The sequence below is a fragment of the Perca flavescens genome, chromosome 17 (assembly GCF_004354835.1).
Source record: "Perca flavescens isolate YP-PL-M2 chromosome 17, PFLA_1.0, whole genome shotgun sequence".
Lineage (NCBI taxonomy): Eukaryota > Metazoa > Chordata > Actinopteri > Perciformes > Percidae > Perca > Perca flavescens.
Window position 1 is genome coordinate 32,075,286 of NC_041347.1, and position 21,827 is coordinate 32,097,112.

Consider the following 21,827-nt stretch of genomic DNA (forward strand, 5'->3'; position numbering starts at 1 on the left):
AGTAGCGGTAATAAGTTGGTGAGTGGCGCGTTAACAGTACTGGTGGTAGTGGACAAAAGGGCCAACAGTCAGAAATAAAGGACAAAAACATAAAAAAAAAAAAAGGTGTAAAAAAACATTTTCTATTTTGACCTGAGGGAACTTCAAGTTAGAGCTGCTCGATTATGGAAAAAAATGTAATCACGATTATTTCGGTCAATATTGAAATCACGATAACTTAACACAATTACTCGTTGACTTCTGGAAAGATGTTGTAATTATTGAACTTAAAAAAAGAAAAGTGGAAAATCTTAAATAAATCAACAGTTAAAAAACACAACTGTGAAATTTGCCTTAAATCAGTCCCTCCAGAAAAACGGGATTATGTGATCACATAATTCAAACGCATAATCAAATCACTTTTTTTCTCTCTTATCATCAAACTGCAGTTTTTATAAGTTCCTGCAATTTTATCGGATAAAATTGCATAAATATCATATACATATATATATATATAGCATATTATATCGCATTTTTTAAGAAAACGTGCCGCATTATCAAGGACTTTTGCCCCGCAAGGAACACACAAAAATTCCGCATTTCTCTGGAAGGGCTGGCTAACACTTTTCCTATTGAAACTTAATTTTTTTCATTCATAACACAAGAGAAAATAAGAGTTTACTTGCAAAACATAATAATAAATAAATAATAGTTTTTCTCGATTATTCTGTTTTTGTGATCACTGGAGCCGAAATCATAACGATTAAATTTTGATTAATTGCACAGCCCTACTGTACACATTACTATTTTTTTTACTATTATTAATTGCACGGCCCTACAACACGAGCGTGGTTGGCATGAAGACAACACTGGGTTTAATGTAGTGATGCACGATATAATATTGGCCACCGATATAATATCGGCCGATATGGTCTTTTTTTTTTAACACATATCGGTATCGGTTCAATGTCCAATTATAGATAATTATATAAATATTAATTTTTTTCTTCTGAAAATCTGATGACAGTCATATTTTGCACACAGGTAAAGGTGCCCAATATTTCGGAATATAAATCACAAAAGTAAAAAAATAAAAATAATGCGTTGTGGGAAATAGTTCTTTATTTCATTATAATAAAAATATGTTTTCTATACAGAGATATCGACATTGGTAAATATTGGTATCGGCCATAACAGCAATATTAATATCGGTTATCGGCCACAATTTTCACATCGGTGCATCACTAGTTTAATGTCTAAGATTTCTTTAGTCGATTAATCATTTTTATGCTTATTCATGCTTAATTACTTATTTCCAAGAAACGTCTGAGCACATTTATGGTAAACACAAGATTTAAAGTGGTGCTTTTGCAGGATTAATTGTGGAGAAACTCAGTTTTACAGATGGTTAATTAACTACATTTATATTGTGCTTTTCTAGTCTTAACCACCTCTCAAAGCTCACAGCTCTGTCAATTACATTACACCACATCACATGTCATTTAGCTGACGCTTCTATCCAAAGCGACTTACAGTTGTTACATATCAGAGGTATCACGCCTCTGGAGCAACTAGGGGTTAAGTGTCTTGCTCAGGGACACATTGGTTGATGTATCGAACCCGGGTCTGCCACACCAAAGGCAAGTGACATATCCACTGCGCCATCACCACCCAATTAAATCAACTAATCGATTAGTCGACAAAATCCTGTAAGTGTTAGTCGACTAAGAATTTCTTTAGTCGAGGACAGCCCTAGTAAGATTAGAACTTTATTCTTCTATTCTATTCATTCAGCATGCAAAACATACGGGCGGTCCTGGCGAGGAGAGACAGTCACACAGGAAAATAAAAGAAAATAAAAGAAAAGAAAAGAAAAGAAAAGAAAAGAAAGGGAGGAGACATGAGGTTTCCATCGCATTCGGCTGTTTGGAGGAGCAGCCAGAGGACAGAGTTTTGCAGTGTCCCAGTTTCAGCTTATCGCTCATTTCCTGTTGACCCCACCCTCCAATTCACAGCAACGCCTCAGGACACACACACACACACACACACACACACACACACGCACACACACACGCACATGACTAAATCTGTTGTTGTTTTTTTGTTTTTTTTAAACTCCTTTGTCACTCATTACCCATAATGCCTGCCAAGCAAGATGGGAGGGGTGTTTGCGGCTGCCCTGAACATCGTGGGATTTATACCGGCAACCCCAACACAACACAACTCTGCTTCTGACATCTAAGGATACAAACTTAGACACACACACACACACAGACAGACACACATCAGATGGTGGTATCGTCTGACCACATCTGGAAGCCTCAAACATTTCATTTATCAGGAATGTGTGTGTAGCGTGTGTGTGTGTGTGTGTGTGTGTGTGTGTGTGTGTGTGTGTGTGTGTGTGTGTGTGTGTGTGTGTGTGTGTGTGTGTGTGTGTGTGTTTTTCCCATCTGACAACTTAAAGTGAACACATGTGGACAATACATCACATTACTTTCACGGTCCAACACCCTCACACACACACACACACACACCCACATGAAAAAAAATCCTTTTTCCCCCCCAATATGACTGACTGCCAAAACTAGATAATAAAAAGAACGTTTTCTGCTGTTCATTCACTGCATTTGTTCGGCCGATGTACAGTACAGGCCAAAAGTTTGGACACACCTTCTCATTCAATGCGTTTCCTTTTTATTTTCATGACTATTTACATTGTAGATTCTCACTGAAAGCATCAAAACTATGAATGAACACATATGGAATTATGTACTTAACAAAAAAGTGTGAAATAACTGAAAACATGTCTTATATTTTAGATTCTTCAAAGTAGCCACCCTTTGCTTTTATTGATAACTCTGCAAACCCTTGGTGTTCTCTCAATGAGCTTCATGAGGTAGTCACCTGAAATGGTTTTACCTTCACAGGTGTGCCTTGTCAGGGTTAATTAGTGGACGTTTTTCCCTTATTAATAAAAACAGCAAAGGGTGGCTACTTTGAAGAATCTAAAATATAAGACATGTTTTCAGTTATTTCACACTTTTTTGTTAAGTACATAATTTCATATGTGTTCATTCATAGTTTTGATGCCTTCAGTGAGAATCTACAATGTAAATAGTCATGAAAATAAAAGGAAACGCATTGAATGAGAAGGTGTGTCCAAACTTTTGGCCTGTACTGTACCAAATTTCAGGTATTAAAAATCGCTATAAAGGAAGGGAACATTTTTTATTGGAACTCGCAAAAAAAACACGATGCATCCGGCGCCATGATCCAACGTTTCAGACGAGAGGAGGAAACGCTTCAAAGACAGACATCCAGATTCAATCAAAGAATGGAGATTTTCTGAGAATAAAGAAATCTCCGTGGAAGAGGGGTCAGCCCTACTAATTAGGGAGCAGCTCAAACTTCAGAGAGCTATAAATCAAAAGGTAAAAGTCAAACCAGATCTTCTTTAAAGTCCTATCTGCTGGGCTGATAGAAACTACTACTAGAGAGTAGTATGTAGAGAGACAGCAGTAGAGAGACAACAGTAGAGAGTAGTATGTAGAGAGACAACAGTAGAGTAGTATGTAGAAAGTAATATGTAGAGAGACAGCAGTAGAGAGTAGTATGTAGAGAGACAGCAGTAGAGAGTAGTATGTAGAGAGACAGCAGTAGAGAGACAACAGTAGAGAGTAGTATGTAGAGAGACAGCAGTAGAGAGTAGTATGTAGAGAGACAGCAGTAGAGAGTAGTATGTAGAGAGACAGCAGTAGAGAGACAACAGTAGAGAGTAGTATGTAGAGAGACAGCAGTAGAGAGTAGTACGTAGAGAGACAACAGTAGAGAGTAGTATGTAGAGACAGCAGTAGAGAGTAGTATGTAGAGAGACAACAGTAGAGAGTAGTATTCAGAAAAGTAGTATGTAGAGAGACAGCATTAGAGAGTAGTATGTAGAGACAGCAGTAGAGAGTAGTATGTAGAGAGACAACAGTAGAGAGTAGTATTCAGAAAAGTAGTATGTAGAGAGACAGCAGTAGAGAGTAGTATGTAGAGAGACAGCAGTAGAGAGTGGTATGTAGAGAGACAACAGTAGAGAGTAGTACGTAGAGAGACAATAGTAGAGAGTAGTATTCAGAAAAGTAGTATGTAGAGAGACAGCAGTAGAGAGTAGTATGTAGAGAGACAGCAGTAGAGAGTAGTATTCAGAAAAGTAGTACGTAGAGAGACAGCAGTAGAGAGTAGTATGTAGAGACAGCAGTAGAGAGTGGTATGTAGAGAGACAACAGTAGAGTAGTACGTAGAGAGACAATAGTAGAGAGTAGTATTCAGAAAAGACAACAGTAGAGAGTAGTACGTAGAGAGACAGCAGTAGAGAGTAGTACGTAGAGAGACAGCAGTAGAGAGTAGTATGTAGAGAGACAGCATTAGAGAGTAGTATGTAGAGAGACAGCTGTAGAGAGTAGTATGTAGAGACAGCTGTAGAGAGTAGTATGTAGAGAGACCGCAGTAGAGAGTAGTATGTAGAGAGACAGCAGTAGAGAGTAGTATGTAGAGAGACAGCAGTAGAGAGTAGTATCTGCAGGGCTGATGTAAACACTTCCGTCTGAATCTAGCAGGAAATAAATCGACCAATCAGAGCATCTTGACGCCCGTAACGAGCAAACGGAGAGTACTTCCTTCTGCAAACAAACGGCGAGTTTTCACCAACACACTGTTCACATATCTAATTCATGAGATATCTTGGGTGTGTAACCACAGCTCATGTGTGGAGTTTTTTCCGTCTCTTACTGGGATGGAAATTAACATGAACAGTTATGAGCTAAGCAGCTTTCTAAAAAAATCTCCATTTATGACCTCATGAAACACGTTAGGGTTTTTAGACCAGGAAAATACTTTGCACATATATAACCTGACACAGGTGTGTTAGAGGGTGTGTGTGTGTGTGTGTGTGTGTGTGTGTGTGTGTGTCTCTGTCTGGTCAGAAGTTGCAAAGAAACTCCCGCTTATTATACAACTGTTTCTCTCTCCACGGCAATATCAACTGCCGCAATAAACACATTGCGAAAGTCTCTCAGAGACTTTCTGCGTTACTTCAAAGAGTTCATATCGGTTTAATTATCGCACGTAATGTCGTTATCCCGATATTCACCAACGTTATCGCATACTTTCCTCATATCGTGCCTTCCTAAAAAGGAGAGTTTTGGGGAATAGAGCTACAGGAGGGGAATGGAAAGGGGGTGATGATAGAGGGATGAAGAATGAGAGGAGAGGCGAAGGTGAAGAGTGAGAGAGAGAGAGAGGAGGACAGGCGTTACACATTTTCAGCTGAAAAACATTCCCAGAGAGAGATATAGAGAGAGAGACATAGATAGAGAGAGAGAGAGACATAGATAGAGAGAGAGAGAGACATAGATAGAGAGAGACATAGATAAAGAGAGAGAGAGAGAGAGAGAGAGAGAGAGAGAGAGAGAGAGAGAGAGAGAGAGAGGAATGTTCTGGAAAATGTCCAGCGGAGAGGAAGTGGAACAGTGCGACAGAGAGGAGGGCAAAATGGAGCGAGGGAGGAGGAGAGATGGTTCCCAGCAGCAAAGCTTAAGCCCTAAATATAGAGACGTCTGACCACCACCTTCAGCAAAATACTGCAGGTTTTTATCACACACACACACACACACACACACACACACACACACACACACACACACACACACACCCCTTTCCCACCTTTCCACATCCCTCCTGCTTTCCTCTCCTCCCTATCAGTCTGTCCTCTCCCTCCCTCCCTCCCTCCCTAAATCCATAACTCTCTCCTTCCTTCCCTCCCTCCATCCATCCATAACTCTCTACCTCCCTCCCTCCATCCATCCCTCCCTCTCAGAGGCTTCAGGATGAAGTTTCTCCTCCTTTCCATCCAAACTCTTTCAGCTTAAAGTTTAAGCCTCAAATCCACAGAGGAGGAGGAAGAGGAGGAGGAGGAGAAAGGATGAAGATGGGAGGTATAAACCGAGCAGTCTTGCTTTTACTCTGAAAACCCTGAAACCTTTTCAGCAACAATATTTTACTTTTTTTTAAATTTTCTAATTTGATTTTTATTATATTTTGAAACAATGCTGCGATTGCTTTAAGTTGTAAACAAACACCGAAAACTTAATTCAATTAAGGAAATTTCATGAGAGAGGATGGAAGGAGGCCGGAGGAGGAGAAACAGGAGTGGAATAAAAGAAACAGGAGTGGAATAAAAGATGGAAAGGAAAGGGAGTTAAAGTAAGGAAAGGAGAGAGAGTAAAGGTGACTAAAAATGGAAGGAGAGGGGAGGAAGTCTGCAGATGGAGGACAGAAACACGACGACTGGCCTCATTTCTGAAAATACAACTCGCTGCACAACTCTCGGTCTTAAAGGGACGAAAAGAGTAGTATGTAGAGAGACAGCAGTAGAGAGTAGTATGTAGAGAGACAACAGTAGAGTAGTACGTAGAGAGTAGTACGTAGAGAGACGGCAGTAGAGAGTAGTATGTAGAGAGACAACAGTAGAGAGTAGTATGTAGAGAGACGGCAGTAGAGAGTAGTATGTAGAGAGACAGCAGTAGAGAGTAGTATGTAGAGAGACGGCAGTAGAGAGTAGTATGTAGAGACAACAGTAGAGAGTAGTATGTAGAGACAACAGTAGAGAGTAGTATGTAGAGAGACGGCAGTAGAGAGTAGTATGTAGAGAGACAGCAGTAGAGAGTAGTATGTAGAGACAGCAGTAGAGAGTAGTATGTAGAGACAACAGTAGAGAGTAGTATGTAGAGACAACAGTAGAGAGTAGTATGTAGAGAGACGGCAGTAGAGAGTAGTATGTAGAGAGACAGCAGTAGAGAGTAGTATGTAGAGAGTAGTATGTAGAGAGACAGCAGTAGAGAGTAGTATGTAGAGAGTAGTATGTAGAGCGACAGCAGTAGAAGAGTAGTATGTAGAGAGACAGCAGTAGAGAGTAGTATGTAGAGAGTAGTATGTAGAGCGACAGCAGTAGAAGAGTAGTATGTAGAGAGACAGCAGTAGAGAGTAGTATGTAGAGAGACAGCAGTAGAAGAGTAGTATGAAGAGAGACAGCAGTAGAAGAGTAGTATGTAGAGCGACAGCAGTAGAGAGTAGTATGTAGAGAGTAGTATGAAGAGAGACAGCAGTAGAAGAGTAGTATGTAGAGAGACAGCAGTAGAAGAGTAGTATGTAGAGAGACATCAGTAGAGAGTAGTATGTAGAGAGACAGCAGTAGAAGAGTAGTATGTAGAGAGACAGCAGTAGAAGAGTAGTATGTAGAGAGACAGCAGTAGAGAGTAGTAGGTAGAGCAGGGGTCACCAACACGGTGCCCGCGGGCACCAGGTAGCCCCCAAGGACCACATGAGTAGCCCTCAGGCCTGTTCTAAAAACGAAAATTTTATATTGATATTATCTGTTTCCCACCTTGTTAAGTCATTGTTGATAATTATTGTGAGAAATCATTAACGTGATCAGTGTCTTCACATAGATGAGTATCATTAATCATTAACAATCATACAGTACAGGCCATAAGTTTGGACACCTTCTCATTCAATGCGTTTCCTTTTTATTTTCATGACTATTTACATTGTAGATTCTCACTGAAGGCATCAAACCTATGAATGAACACATATGGAATTATGTACAAAAAGGTGTGAAATAACTGAAAACATGTCTTATATTTTAGATTCCTCAAAGTAGCCACCCTTTGCTTTTTTATTAATAAGGGAAAAAATTCCACTAATTAACCCTGACAAAGCACACCTGTGAAGTGAAAACCCTTTCAGGTGACTACCTCATGAAGCTCATTGAGAGAACACCAAGGGTTTGCAGAGTTATCAAAAAAAGCAAAGGGTGGCTACTTTGAAGAATCTAAAATATAAGACATGTTTTCAGTTATTTCACACTTTTTTGTTCAGTACATAATTCCATATGTGTTCATTCATAGTTTTGATGCCTTCAGTGAGAATCTACAATGTAAATAGTCATGAAAATAAAGAAACACATTGAATGATTGAATGAATGGTGTGTCCAAACTTTTGGCCTGTACTGTATATAACTAAAGGCAAACTGAGCACATTTGTTATTTCAGAAGAGTGTAGCAAACTGGTAGGCCTTCGTATGACTCCGTACCCATGAAGTAGCTCTAAGTTTCTAAAAGGTTGGTGACCCCTGATGTAGAGAGACATCAATAGGGAGTAGTATGTAGAGAGACAGCAGTAGAGAGTAGTATGTAGAGAGACAGCAGTAGAGAGTAGTATGTAGAGAGACAGCAGTAGAGAGTAGTATGTAGAGAGACAGCAGTAGAGAGTAGTATGTAGAGAGTAGTATGTAGAGAGACAGCAGTAGAGACCTGGGTTTGTGTCCCGTTCTTTTCCTGTGTGATACCGTCATAACACACAGGCAGCTCGCGGTGCTCGGTACCCGGCTCACAGTCACCTATTCTCGGGTAACTGAGTACATGTTTTACTGGTTGTACGGTATAAAAATGAACAGGACACAACTTTTCTTTCTCTTCTCTGATTCGTTCCGTTTTGTTCTCCACAAAATAAACTAAATATTGCATACTTATCGCCACACTTTCGATATAATATCACGATAACGATATTGAGTCAATAGACCATGCACCCCTAGTAGCCAGCGGTCTCCTAGTTTCGTACGATATCTTACGTTTTGGTGTGCATAACTTTTGTACGATTTCATACGGACCCGTTTATGAGAATGCGTTGCAATCAGACTTCAGGGCTCGTCTGGCATTGCCAGACCCGTCTGCACAGCGCTGCAGTCAGGCTGCACCCAGTGGTGTAGTCTATGTGATACGCAGGTATACGCAGTATACCCACTAAGAAAGCTCCAGGATTTCCATATACCCACTTAAAAATGTGCAATGGTACGTAACAACATACTTTCTAGGGCTGTCAAAACTGCTCAAAAATGACGTTCGAATATTCGCTCTAAAATAACACTGAATATTCGAACATCTGGTTGCGCATGCATCCAAGGTGGCGCGCGACATCGTGACGTCAAAATGATGTAATATCCGGCCGAGCAGAGGTCACGCACGGGTCTCTCTGGTAAACTTACCGGGTTAAGAGGAGTTCTTTTATGGTGAATGAAAGGCTCGATCCGACGAAGTAGGTCAGTCAATCAGATCGAAGCATTGACGGCAATACTGCTGCCAGTTCTGCCGTTGTTTACCTTTTTCTTCTTCTTCTAGTCCGTAGAAAGTGGAGAAAGTTGAGAAACACTGCTTTAAACCAATCACAACCGTCCCTGGCGGAGCTGAGCTCCAGACGCATTGACGGTGACTCTGCTAAATACATAGCAGAGATATGAGAACGGAAAGGGACATGTCAGGCTTTTTGTTTGGACCATTACGCAATATCACGATATTACAATATCCACAATCTAAGACGAAATATAGCCTCATATCTAGAGATGGCCCGATACCATTTTTTGCTTCCCGATACCGATACCTGAACTTGTGTATCGCCCGATAACGAGTACCGATCCGATACCAGTGTGTCATATATTTGATTAGGTTTTAACAGCTGTATACTACTATCCCTGTATGGATGTGATATTATTTCTATCTTTGTGAAACATGAACAAACACAAACAATGAATGCCACAGAACTTTCTTTTATTATTATAACGGAAAAAGAACATAAATAAACTACTTTAACGTAGATTTTCTTTAGGGCTTTATTACGTGGTATCGGATCGGTGCATAAACTCCAGTACTTCCCGATACCGATACCAGCGTTTTAGGCGGTATCGGAGCCGATACCAGTATCGGTACATCTCTACTCATATCGCGATATAATAATATAGATACAGTACAGGCCAAAGGTTTGGACACACCTTCTCATTCAATGCGTTTCCTTTTTATTTTCATGACTATTTACATTGTAGATTCTCACTGAAGGCATCAAAACTATGAATGAACACATATGGAATTATGTACTTAACAAAAAAGTGTGAAATAACTGAAAACATGTCTTATATTTTAGATTCTTCAAAGTAGCCACCCTTTGCTGTTTTTATTAATAAGGGAAAAACTTCCACTAATTAACCCTGACAAAGCACACCTGTGAAGGTAAAACCATTTCAGGTGACTACCTCATGAAGCTCATTGAGAGAACACCAAGGGTTTGCAGAGTTATCAAAAAAAGCAAAGGGTGGCTACTTTGAGGAACAACTCGACAAAACATGCTCAGCGCTTCTCTCCGGTCCGTCACAGATGCGGATCAACTCAAAAGACATTTCTAAACATGTCTTGAACCCCGTCTCCGTCCGTCCTCTCTCTGCAAACATCAAGGCGGCTGTGACACACACACTCTGTCAACAGCGTTCTGCACTAAATGAATAGTGACGTGTTTACCAGAGAGGATCTCCAAAAAAGGAGAGAAAGAAACACAAAGTGGGACAGAAGAAAGAGAGAATCACTGAGACAAACGGGAAGAAGAGAAAGACGTGACTATGAAGACACCATTCAACAGTTTGACTCCAGCTGTGATGCATTTTCTGCAGGTTCTGCAACACGTTCAATTATTCATTAAATCCACTAAATGTCAAAAACAAAAACAGGAATGGGTATAGTTTAACATGCTATTGATCAGCCTGTTCCCAGGGACTTGGGCTGTGTGTATTGGCAAGAATCTGGCGATACGATACGTATCATGATACATGGGTCACGATTCAATATATTAATGACAGTAAAGTGGAACGTTTGCCTTTAACAGAGCAACATAATAACCTAATATACCATTACTGAGTTTAAACTACATTGTCGGTTATATTAGCACTGAATAACTCATTCAATAAACAGAAACCTAACTCTGCACATGAACAGATGCGCAGTATTAGCTCACACATTAAATAGCAGCCTCGTGAATTAGCCTACTTTTGCTAACGTACATTCAAAATCCTACATAACATCGTCATCAGACTTACTTATTCATGCACGCGCACAGTAGTATCCACAAAGTTAGTCCAATGAGGGGAGAAAGGAAAGAGTGATAATGTTCCACGTTAACGCTTTTTTCTCTCTCGCTCGAGACAGCTGTGTCCAAGCCGAGGCGCAGAGCATGGTTACCGCATGCTGATACGTTACTAGTCCAGGTAGCGTTTGTCTGACAGGCATCACGATGGTGGCTCTCCATCGTGATGCCGGTCAACTATCGTCCATCGGCACAACCCTATAAAGTAGGCCAAAGTTCAGCCATAGCTACGTTGTTAGCTCCTAGCAAAAAGTCAGGCACTGCTAGGCCCCGCTAGGTACTGTTAGGCCCTGCTAGGCACTGCTAGGCCCCGCTAGGCACTGCTAGGTACTGCTAGGCCATGTTAGGCCCTGCTAGGCCATGTTAGGCCCTGCTAGGCCCTGCTAGGCAAGAACACTAGTGATATGTCTCAGCATAGCCATCTAGCGGTAGGGGGTCTTACATGAATATTTATAAAAAATAAATAAATAAATCGATACAGTATTGCAAAAGGAAATACTGGGATACTCAAGTGTATAGATTTTTTTCTTACACCCCTATCAGGAACCATTCATATGCTACAGAAAGAAAAAGCACCTTACTTGGTATGTATTCCATGTATTTATTACTGTCAGCAGCACATTGACATTGAAGAGTGTGAAGAAGCATTTAGTCATGTTTATGTGCATGGTTTAGACTATATCTTGTATGAGAATTGGAGTTATGTTATCAGTATAAATCTGTGTATTCCCTTTCAGAGAGCTGATGAAATGCGACATGAGCTGTTGAGTTTAATAATATCCCGGTATTAAAATGATGAAGCTGAGAGCTCAGGACTCTGCTGCCTGCTATTTGAGAAGCTGCAGCACACAGCCGATGACTTACACCTTAAATCCCCCCTCTATGCATCACACCGGCTTGGGCCGAGCCAAGCCAATCAGAGCCGTGCCAAAACCTGCTTCTTCATCATCATCATCATCACCACCACCACCCCCACCATGGAGGTTTTAGTGAAGGGAAAGAAAGTCGGACTGAAAGCCATGATGCACTGACTGAATAAATTAAGGTACACTGTGTAATGTTTTAAGTATTTTATTACCCAGAATCAATGTCTTCATTCATAAAGATGTCCTCGTTGGTGTAAATAATGACCTCTGCCAATGATCTGACTTACCTCGTAAGCAAAGAATTTCTCATCTGTGTTTACATTGGACGGTAAGTCCAAGGAAGCTTCCACGTCGTTCTGCATTTTTGAAAAACTAAAATGGCTGAGAGGAACATAAAAGCGCTAGAGCTTGGTCTCCGAACTGCATTCAGGCAGCCCTTAATATTCGAACCGGTTATGGGCATTATTTTTTTCCTAAATGGGTTTGCTTGTAAACAATGTTTTCAATTCAAATTCCGAGGCTTTTTCACGGCTGGCGAAGTTGTGAATCGCGAGCTCATTGGAGAGGCTATTATCGGTCATCTGGGCTCCCGTAGGTGACGTCAGCGTAGGGCTGGGCGATATGGAGAAAAATGATATTGTAGTGTTGACTATTGGGGCTTTCACAAAATATTTACTATAATATATATATATATATATATATATATATATATATATATATATATATATATATATATATATATATATTTATTTTTTTTTTTATTTTTTTTTTTTGATAAATAATCATTAGTAATGTTGATATAATGACTAAGTGGGTAAAGAACAGTTACAACAGTCTGGTAAGTTCAGAAAATGACATCACTTTACTGTAATGCAGCCTTTAAAACCAGGAGAAGACACTTATGTCATATTAGATATCCAAAATCTAAGACGATATCTAGTCTCATATCACGATATTAGAGATGCACCCATTACAACTTTCTAGGCCAATTCAGATAGATAGATCGATAGATCGATAGATAGATAAGGGCTGTCAAAATTAACGCGTCATACATACTACTCTCTACTGCTGTCTCTCCACATACTACTCTCTACTGCTGTCTCTCCACATACTACTCTCTACTGCTGTCTCTCTACATACTACTCTCTACTGCTGTCTCTACATACCACATACTGTCTCTCTACTGCTGTCTCTCTACATACTACTCTCTACTGCTGTCTCTCTACATACTACTCTCTACTGCTGTCTCTCCACATATTACTCTCTACTGCTGTCTCTCCACATACTACTCTCTACTGCTGTCTCTCCACATACTACTCTCTACTGCTGTCTCTCCACATACTACTCTCTACTGCTGTCTCTCTACATACTACTCTCTACTGCTGTCTCTCCACATATTACTCTCTACTGCTGTCTCTCTACATATTACTCTCTACTGCTGTCTCTCTACATACTACTCTCTACTGCTGTCTCTCTACATACTACTCTCTACTGCTGTCTCTCTACATACTACTCTCTACTGCTGTCTCTCTACATACTACTCTCTACTGCTGTCTCCCACATACTACTCTCTACTGCTGTCTCCCACATACTACTCTCTGCTGTCTCTCCACATACTACTCTCTACTGCTGTCTCTCTACATACTACTCTCTACTGCTGTCTCTCTACATACTACTCTCTACTGCTGTCTCTCCACATACTACTCTCTACTGCTGTCTCTCCACATACTACTCTCTACTGCTGTCTCTCCACATACTACTCTCTACTGCTGTCTCTCCACATACTACTCTCTACTGCTGTCTCTCCACATACTACTCTCTACTGCTGTCTCTCCACATACTACTCTCTACTGCTGTCTCTCTACATACTACTCTCTACTGCTGTCTCTCTACATACTACTCTCTACTGCGGTCTCTCTACATACTATTCTCTACTGCTGTCTCTCTACATACTACTCTCTACTGCTGTCTCTCTACATATTACTTTCTACTGCGGTCTCTCTACATATTACTTTCTACTGCGGTCTCTCTACATACTATTCTCTACTGCTGTCTCTCTACATACTACTCTCTACTGCTGTGTCTCTACATACTACTCTCTACTGCTGTCTCTCTGCATACTACTTTCTACTGCTGTGTCTCTACATACTACTCTCTACTGCAGTCTTTGAAATAGCCATTGGAAATATCACCTCAAAGCCCAAACCCCCTACCCTAACTAAATCTACAGGGCTTCGGCAATCTAGCTACGTTACAGGAGTGTGGTACTCGTGGCCGTATAACGAAGCCTGTAAGTGAGAAGCTAACTAATGTTTTGGCTAACTGGATAGCTAAAAACTGCCGTCCAATTAGCATAGTAGAAGACAATGGACTGAGAGAGGTCATTAAAATTGCATCGGGAGACACTCTTATAATGTCCCCTTGAGTGGAACCATCGTGTCAAGAATACACACTTATGAAAGCGAGAGGGGCACGGAAGATGACTGACAGTGCTCGTAACATGCAATGTGTGGGGAGTGAAGTATATTCTGTTTGAAATTCCTGGTTGGGGTTCCTGGAAGATGGTTGCATGTTCTGCCAGATTAGTCTGTACTAAAGCAGGACTAAGCCAAATTATTGTTGCTGTTGTTCTGAAAGATATTAAACATTCAGAACTTAGCAGAATCTTTCCTTGTTTTTTTTTTTCTTCATAAAAGAAAGTTATGTGATTTAGCATTTAAATATCCATTATTACAAGCTTCCTTAATTAAAACAAAACGATTAATTGCGATTAATCACAGCAAATTGTGCAATTAATTTGTTAATTTTTTTTTATCGATTCACAGCACTATATATATATATATATATATATATATATATATATATATATATATATATATATATATATATATATATATATATATATATATATATATATATATATATATATATATTACAGGACAGCTATGTGAGTGAGAGAGAGAGAGAGAGAGAGAGAGAGAGAGAGAGAGAGAGAGAGAGAGAGAGAGAGAGAGATGCAGGAAATCTTCACAGGTCGGATTCTAACCATTGAGGCATAAACCTCTCAGTATATGTGCACCTGCTCTACCACTGAACCAACCCGGCCACCCTTTAAATATTTATTAGACTCAGGCCCCCCCCAAAAAAATTAAAAATAAAATAAATACTACCAGCTTCAAATGGAACAACAGCCTAAAATCAGATGGGGAAAAAAAGGTCCAGAAGAGGTTTTTGTGTTAAATCAAAACCACATTTCCCATAAACCCTCTCTACACCCTGTTTTCTATTTCTGGCGTTGCTCAGTTTCATTTTTAAGAGTCTGTAAACGCAAACAGCAGATCTGCTGCGCTCGGACCACGTCAGCCCATTCATATTTAACTAGTCTCGCATTGCCAGACCCTCCTCCACAGCGCTGCGGAGGAGGGTCTGGCTGGTCACCGCATTCTGGGATGGGAGAGAAACGTGCTCTGGTTTATTGGCATTTCTTTAAACCAATCACAATCGTCTTGGGGGTGGGGCTAAGCTCCGGACGGAGCCTCGGTGCCTCTGCAAAATAGTCTCAGGAAGGAACTTGTTTTGGTGGAACATGTGTACGTTCCAAAGGTGTTTTAGTCATGCAACAGAAAACTCAGATTGGACAGATAGTCTAGCTAGCTGTCTGGATTTACCCATACTACTCTCTACTGTTGTCTCTCTACATACTACTCTCTACAGCCGTCTCTCTACATACTACTCTCTACTGCTGTTTCTCTACATACTACTCTCTACAGCCGTCTCTCTACATACTACTCTCTACAGCCGTCTCTCTACATACTACTCTCTACTGCCGTCTCTCTACATACTACTCTCTACTGCCGTCTCTCTACATACTACTCTCTACTGCCGTCTCTCTACTGCCGTCTCTCTACATACTACTCTCTACATACTACGCTCTACTGCCGTCTCTCTACATACTACGCTCTACTGCACTCTCTCTACATACTACTCTCTACTGCACTCTCTCTCTCTACTCTCTCTACATCTCTACATACTCTCTCTGCACTCTCTCTACATACTACTCTCTACTGCACTCTCTCTACTCTCTCTCTGCACTCTCTCTACATACTACTCTCTACTGCACTCTCTCTACATACTACTCTCTACTGCACTCTCTCTACATACTACTCTCTACTGCACTCTCTCTACATACTACTCTCTACTGCACTCTCTCTACATACTACTCTCTACTGCCGTCTCTCTACATACTACTCTCTACTGTCGTCTCTCTACGTACTACTCTCTACTGCCGTCTCTCTACGTACTACTCTCTACTGCCGTCTCTCTACGTACTACTCTCTACTGATGTCTCTTTACATACTACTCTCTACTGTTGTTGCTCTACATACCGTACTACTCTTGGTTGTCTCTCTTAATACTAGGTCAACTTAAAAATAAGTAAAAAAAAAAATAATAATAATAATAATAATACAGAAGTAACCCTTTAAGCTACGATTTCCAAGTAGCTTTTTGAGCTTTGTGCTCTCAACTGCAAAGAGAAAAATCTTATAAAAAGGTTAAAACAAAGACTTTGAGTTGAAGCATCGTCCCCAGAGAATCCCTGACCTTTGACCTCCCTGTGAATCAAACGCTTTCTCTGCAAACATTAAATGGAGTTTAACATTTTAATTCAACCCTAAAGTTCTGTAGTTTTCTGTTAAAAAGCAGCAGCAGCAGAACAACCAGACGCCTCGCTGTGACATTTCAACAAGTTGCCAAATGCCCCCCCACACAAAGAGATAAAGAGAGGGATGGTGGGGGGGGGGGAAATCAAAGAGAGAGAGAGAGAAAGAAACAATAAGAGAAAAGCTGGAGGTGATAAAGAGGAGATAAGTAGAGGAGAGAATGAGAGAGAGAAGGAAGCAACAGGGTGAGAAAAAGGAAGAGAGAGAAAACGAGAAGACGACAGACGAGAGGAGGAAGATTAGGAGGAAAAAGGAGAGAGTGGAAAGAAAGGGAAAGGAGGAGGAGGAGGAGGAGAGTGTGTAGGAGGGAAGGAAACAATGGTAACTTAGGGTGGAAAAAAAAAATCTAGTCACGTGTGTATCGTGATTTTTTGTGACTTTTTCTTTACTTCAGAATCAACAGAGATAGATAGATAGATAGATAGATAGATAGATAGATAGATAGATAGATAGATAGATAGATAGATAGATAGATAGATATCCTATAAAAAGGGAAAAAGGAGTAGAAAAGGAAGAAGTTACACGGAGGAAAGAAGGCAGCAGAAAGTAGAAAATGAGGAGAGAACAGTGTGGGAAGGTAAGGAGGCAAAAAGGAGAGAGGGAATAGAAATGGACAAGGGGAGGGAAGGAGGGAGGGAGGGAGGAGAGCATGTATCTGATTACATAATTGCTCGACAGGATTTTAAACAAAACAAAACGCCTCAAAGCAGCGGTGTTTCTACACCGTCACAGGACGACTACACCGTGACCTTAAAGCACATTTCAAATCTGCCGAATCACTGCAGGAACGTTAGAACAGATAGAAACAAGACCCGGGTCTTACTAAAAAGGTTTTAAAAACAAGAGAGCGATTACCCCTTTCACTCCTGTTTTTTTTTTCCATTTCATTTATTTATTTTATTTTTCATTGTATTTTATTTTAATATAAACATTTTATTTTTGATTTTTTTAAGATTTAATTTTTAAATATTTTATACATTTTATTTTAATAAAAACATTTTTTATATTTATTTTTTTATATTTTATTTTAATAAAAACATTTTATATTTTATTTTTTATTTTAATAAAAACATTTTATTTTGTATTTTTGGTCCGGTCAGATATTTCATTATCTTACATGTATTTCTGTGCCAATGGTCTCGATAAATAAAAATTAAGTTAAAATAAAACAACAAAAAAAGGATCAAACTTAAAAAAAAATTAAAAATACTACCCAAAACTGCACAAAGATTTCAATAATCTTATGTAGAGCTGCAAATATTAACCGAAAAATTGACTAGCTATTCAGCTCAGTTCATTCTTCGTCCCAAAAGGGCAATTTGTACGCAGCAGGAAGACACCACATGAAGAATATACACAACACAAACCACACAACAATTAACACAAATAAAAAACAGCAGCTTCAGCCTGATAGTTGCAGAGTTGCAAGCTGTTAAATGTTGAATTTTAAATGTAATCTTACACTATTTTATTAATCGATTGCTCAGATCAAGTCAGAAACTTGTGTGAGGTCAGCTCAGGTTGTTAAATGTGAATATATTTCTAGTGTCTTCTCTCCTCTGAGACAGGAAACTGAATATCTTTGAGTTGTGGACAAATCAAGACATTTGAGGAGGTCATTTTGGGGCTTTTTTGGGAAACACTGATCCACATTTTCTTACTTTTTAGAGACCAAACTATGTACTCTGATAGTTGCAGCAGTTGTAATCTTGTTATCTTGTTATTTCCAGCCAGAGGAGGAGTCAGAAGTCACCCTGGGAACCTTTTAGGATTACAAAAGCGTAAAGACTTCCCACTGCATGGGAGTAAATGCCGTTGTCTGTGGCACAAAATGCACTTTGTTGTCATCACAGGAGTGTTACAGTGACACCGAGAGACTTCAAATACTGGCTACACCATAAAGTGCAGAGGAGGGGACTGCAGAGAGAGTCACTGTAGGGAATATCAGAGGAGCATTGTGGGAATGTTACAGTGTTTGGGCTGAGGTCAGTGGGGGTGACCACGCCTACAACATCTCCACCATCATCATCATCATCATCATCACATCACATCACATCAGGGATCAGAGAGATAAAAGGAGAAATAACACTCCATTAGAAACAGAGAAAAGCTGCAGAGTTCTGCAAAAAACAACAAGCAGCAGCAGCTCTGGCGCACTAAAGCACACACACACACACACACACACACACACACACACACACACACACACACACACACACACACACACACACACACAGAGAGAATTCCAGCTTGTTTTATTTAGTTTAAGGGCAGATATTTTATGAGAAAAATTGACTTTTTAAGGAGAGGGTCGCAGCCCGGCGTCACCCCTTGCGCCAACAACACCGACTCTGCTGGTTCCATTTGAGGTTTGAACAATTAACCCGGGACAGACAGCCTTTAACCCGCGATATCAGCGCGCGCGCCACACACACACACACACACACACACACACACACACACACACACACACACACACACACACACACACACACACACACACACACACACACACACACACACACACACACACACACACACACACACACACACAACCGTCGGGGATGTGGATGCTTCCACCAGCCGCGGAAACAATGAAACAAATCGGTGCACACACACAAAGAGAGAGAGAGACTGTGGAGAAAACAACCAGCGCACACACACACCGGGCTGGCGCTCACCTGTAGGCCGAGAGAAGCGCAGTGGAGTCCCGCTCAGAGTGAAGGACGGACGGACGGAGAGCCGAGAGCAGCACGGAGCAAAAACAACGCAGCACTAGAGTCCTCAAATCCACCAATCCTCCTCTTCTTCTTCTTCTTCTTCTTTCCCTCCCCGCCCCGCTCGATGCTCTGCCTGCAGCGCCCGGTGCGCTCGGTGTATACACCCCCGCAGCACCGGCGGGGCGGTGCTATAGCCACAGTAGGCTACACCCTGGACTGCTTCTCATTGACCCTGTCATTATAACAGTATAGCCTATATAGATAGTTTGTCCAATGTAATCTAAAAAATACAAGACAAGCAAAAATAACTTATTTTTTAATATAACATATTGATGTAAATATCGTATTGGTAAGTTTGGAGTTTGATTGACACTAAAAAGTAATCAAAATGTATTAGTATTATCATTTGAAAAAAATAGTTGTACACTGCTTTTTTTCAGCCTGGACCATATTTTCCCATGCATTGGTGTATAGAGCCAGCATATCAGACTCCATGTAAATAATCAGGACTTTTAGCGTGTATAGAGCCAGCATATCTCCACCAGACTCCATGTAAATAATCAGGACTTTTAGCGTGTATAGAGCCAGCATATCTCCACCAGACTCCATGTAAATAATCAGGACTTTTAGCGTGTATAGAGCCAGCATATCTCCACCAGACTCCATGTAAATAATCAGGACTTTTAGCGTGTATAGAGCCAGCATATCTCCACCAGACTCCATGTAAATAATCAGGACTTTTAGCGTGTATAGAGCCAGCATATCTCCACCAGACTCCATGTAAATAATCAGGACTTTTAGCGTGTATAGAGCCAGCATATCTCCACCAGACTCCATGTAAATAATCAGGACTTTTAGCGTGTATAGAGCCAGCATATCTCCACCAGACTCCATGTAAATAATCAGGACTTTTAGCGTGTATAGAGCCAGCATATCTCCACCAGACTCCATGTAAATAATCAGGACTTTTAGCGTGTATAGAGCCAGCATATTTCCACCAGACTCCATGTAAACCAGAGTGGTGATTGTTGGAACAGCGGAAAGATGAAACCAAGACGGCTTTTGGTAGTTTTATTTAGTTTCTGTCGACTTTGAAAGAAGTGTGTTTTATGATGATTAAATGACTGTTTATTTGAATGGAGTTTGGTGAGTTTGGTGATGGTGATTTCAGGGCTCTTTCATGTTAAACAAAAAGGATAGTTGGAAACCCGTGTTTGTTTTATAGATGCTGTCTGACTGCCAGGTGCATACAGAAGCGTAAAGGTAACACGTAAAAGGTCTTTTTTATTTTATTTATAAGCATAACACATATACAAAATACATACAAACATAGGCTACATATATACATACATGCATAGGTCTATGAGACTTTACTTGATCATTTCTCCCTGCTTTCTTACACTGAGTGAGTCAAAATAAAGTGACGGTTCATTTTTAGGGTCCCATCGGGGGTGGCAGAATGTCTCCACCCGCCAAGGCTGCAGCGGGGTGTATATGAAGCGCTTCCAGGCTAAGTGAGAGGAGGAGATTCATCCGGCAGAGAGGAGGGAGGGGGGGAGAGAGAGAGGGAGGGAGGGAGAGAGAGTCTGCAGAGAGAAAGTGATGCCAAACACACTCTGAAAAAGTTGGGGATCATCAGAATGAATAGAGAGAAATCAGTGTATTCTCATCTCACAACTGTGGTGTTGGAAATGTTTGAGCTTCCAGACACATTTCCCATCATGCCCCCTCTGTGGGAGGGGTGTGTGTGTGTGTGTGTCGGGGGGGTTGCTCTTAATCTCTGCATTAACACTCATCTTTATAAACCTCCTGCATGGATGAATCATCAGACATGAGCGCCATTTGTGCATTTCAGTGTGTATGTGTGTGTGTGTGTGTGTGTGTGTGTATGTGTGTGTGTGTGTGTGTGTGTGTGTGTGTGTGTGTGTTGTTCATTGTATAACTCAACTTATAGCAGAGATCTTCAACATAGGGGGCCACCAAATTAATGTTACATTATGTTTTCAACAACAAAAAAAGTCTTATCATGGATCCAACATATGGTAGGCTTAGTGGGCACACACACACAAACGCACACACACACGCACGCATGCAAGCATGCACGCACACTCACACACGCACACACGCACACAGACACACACACACACACACACACACTCACTCACACACACACACACACATAGAAAAAGATGCATTCTGGGTCTGAAGGACATCCAAGTGTTCTGGTATGCAGCACCATGTGATCCAGCCTTGAAGATTTTCTTGGACTCTTCATGACACACACACACACACACACACACACACACAAACACACGGTTTGGTCAGTGTGTGCGTGCGGGGGGATTATCACTCAGATACCAGACACCATGTAGAAATGTCCAGCAGACTGCAGCCTTATTTGTTTTGAAGCAGAGGACTATGAGGAGAAGGCCAAAGGTCACCGAGGTTATTCCCATCATGCAACAGCTGCACGAGGCAGTGAGCTAGCAGCTGTGTCTAACGGAGACTTTCTGTTTTTCTACCTGCTGCTCTTT

At 40.8% G+C, this 21,827-nt stretch overlaps 2 protein-coding genes across 2 annotated transcripts in view; both read right to left on the minus strand.

The window, feature by feature from the left end:
- The window catches only part of LOC114572631 (spectrin beta chain, non-erythrocytic 1), a 216,605-nt gene extending 197,220 nt beyond the window's left edge, over positions 1-19,385 (minus strand). Inside the window, exon 1 of the mRNA XM_028604335.1 lies at positions 19,255-19,385. The gene's annotated coding sequence lies outside the window, so the exon portion shown is untranslated. The remainder of the gene's footprint in view (positions 1-19,254) is intronic.
- A 1,238-nt stretch (positions 19,386-20,623) lies between these two features.
- LOC114572632 (acylphosphatase-2-like) overlaps positions 20,624-21,827 on the minus strand; it is a 44,784-nt gene continuing 43,580 nt past the window's right edge. Inside the window, exon 4 of the mRNA XM_028604337.1 lies at positions 20,624-20,879. Coding sequence (XP_028460138.1) covers positions 20,804-20,879 — 76 coding nt within the window. The 3' untranslated portion in view covers positions 20,624-20,803. The remainder of the gene's footprint in view (positions 20,880-21,827) is intronic.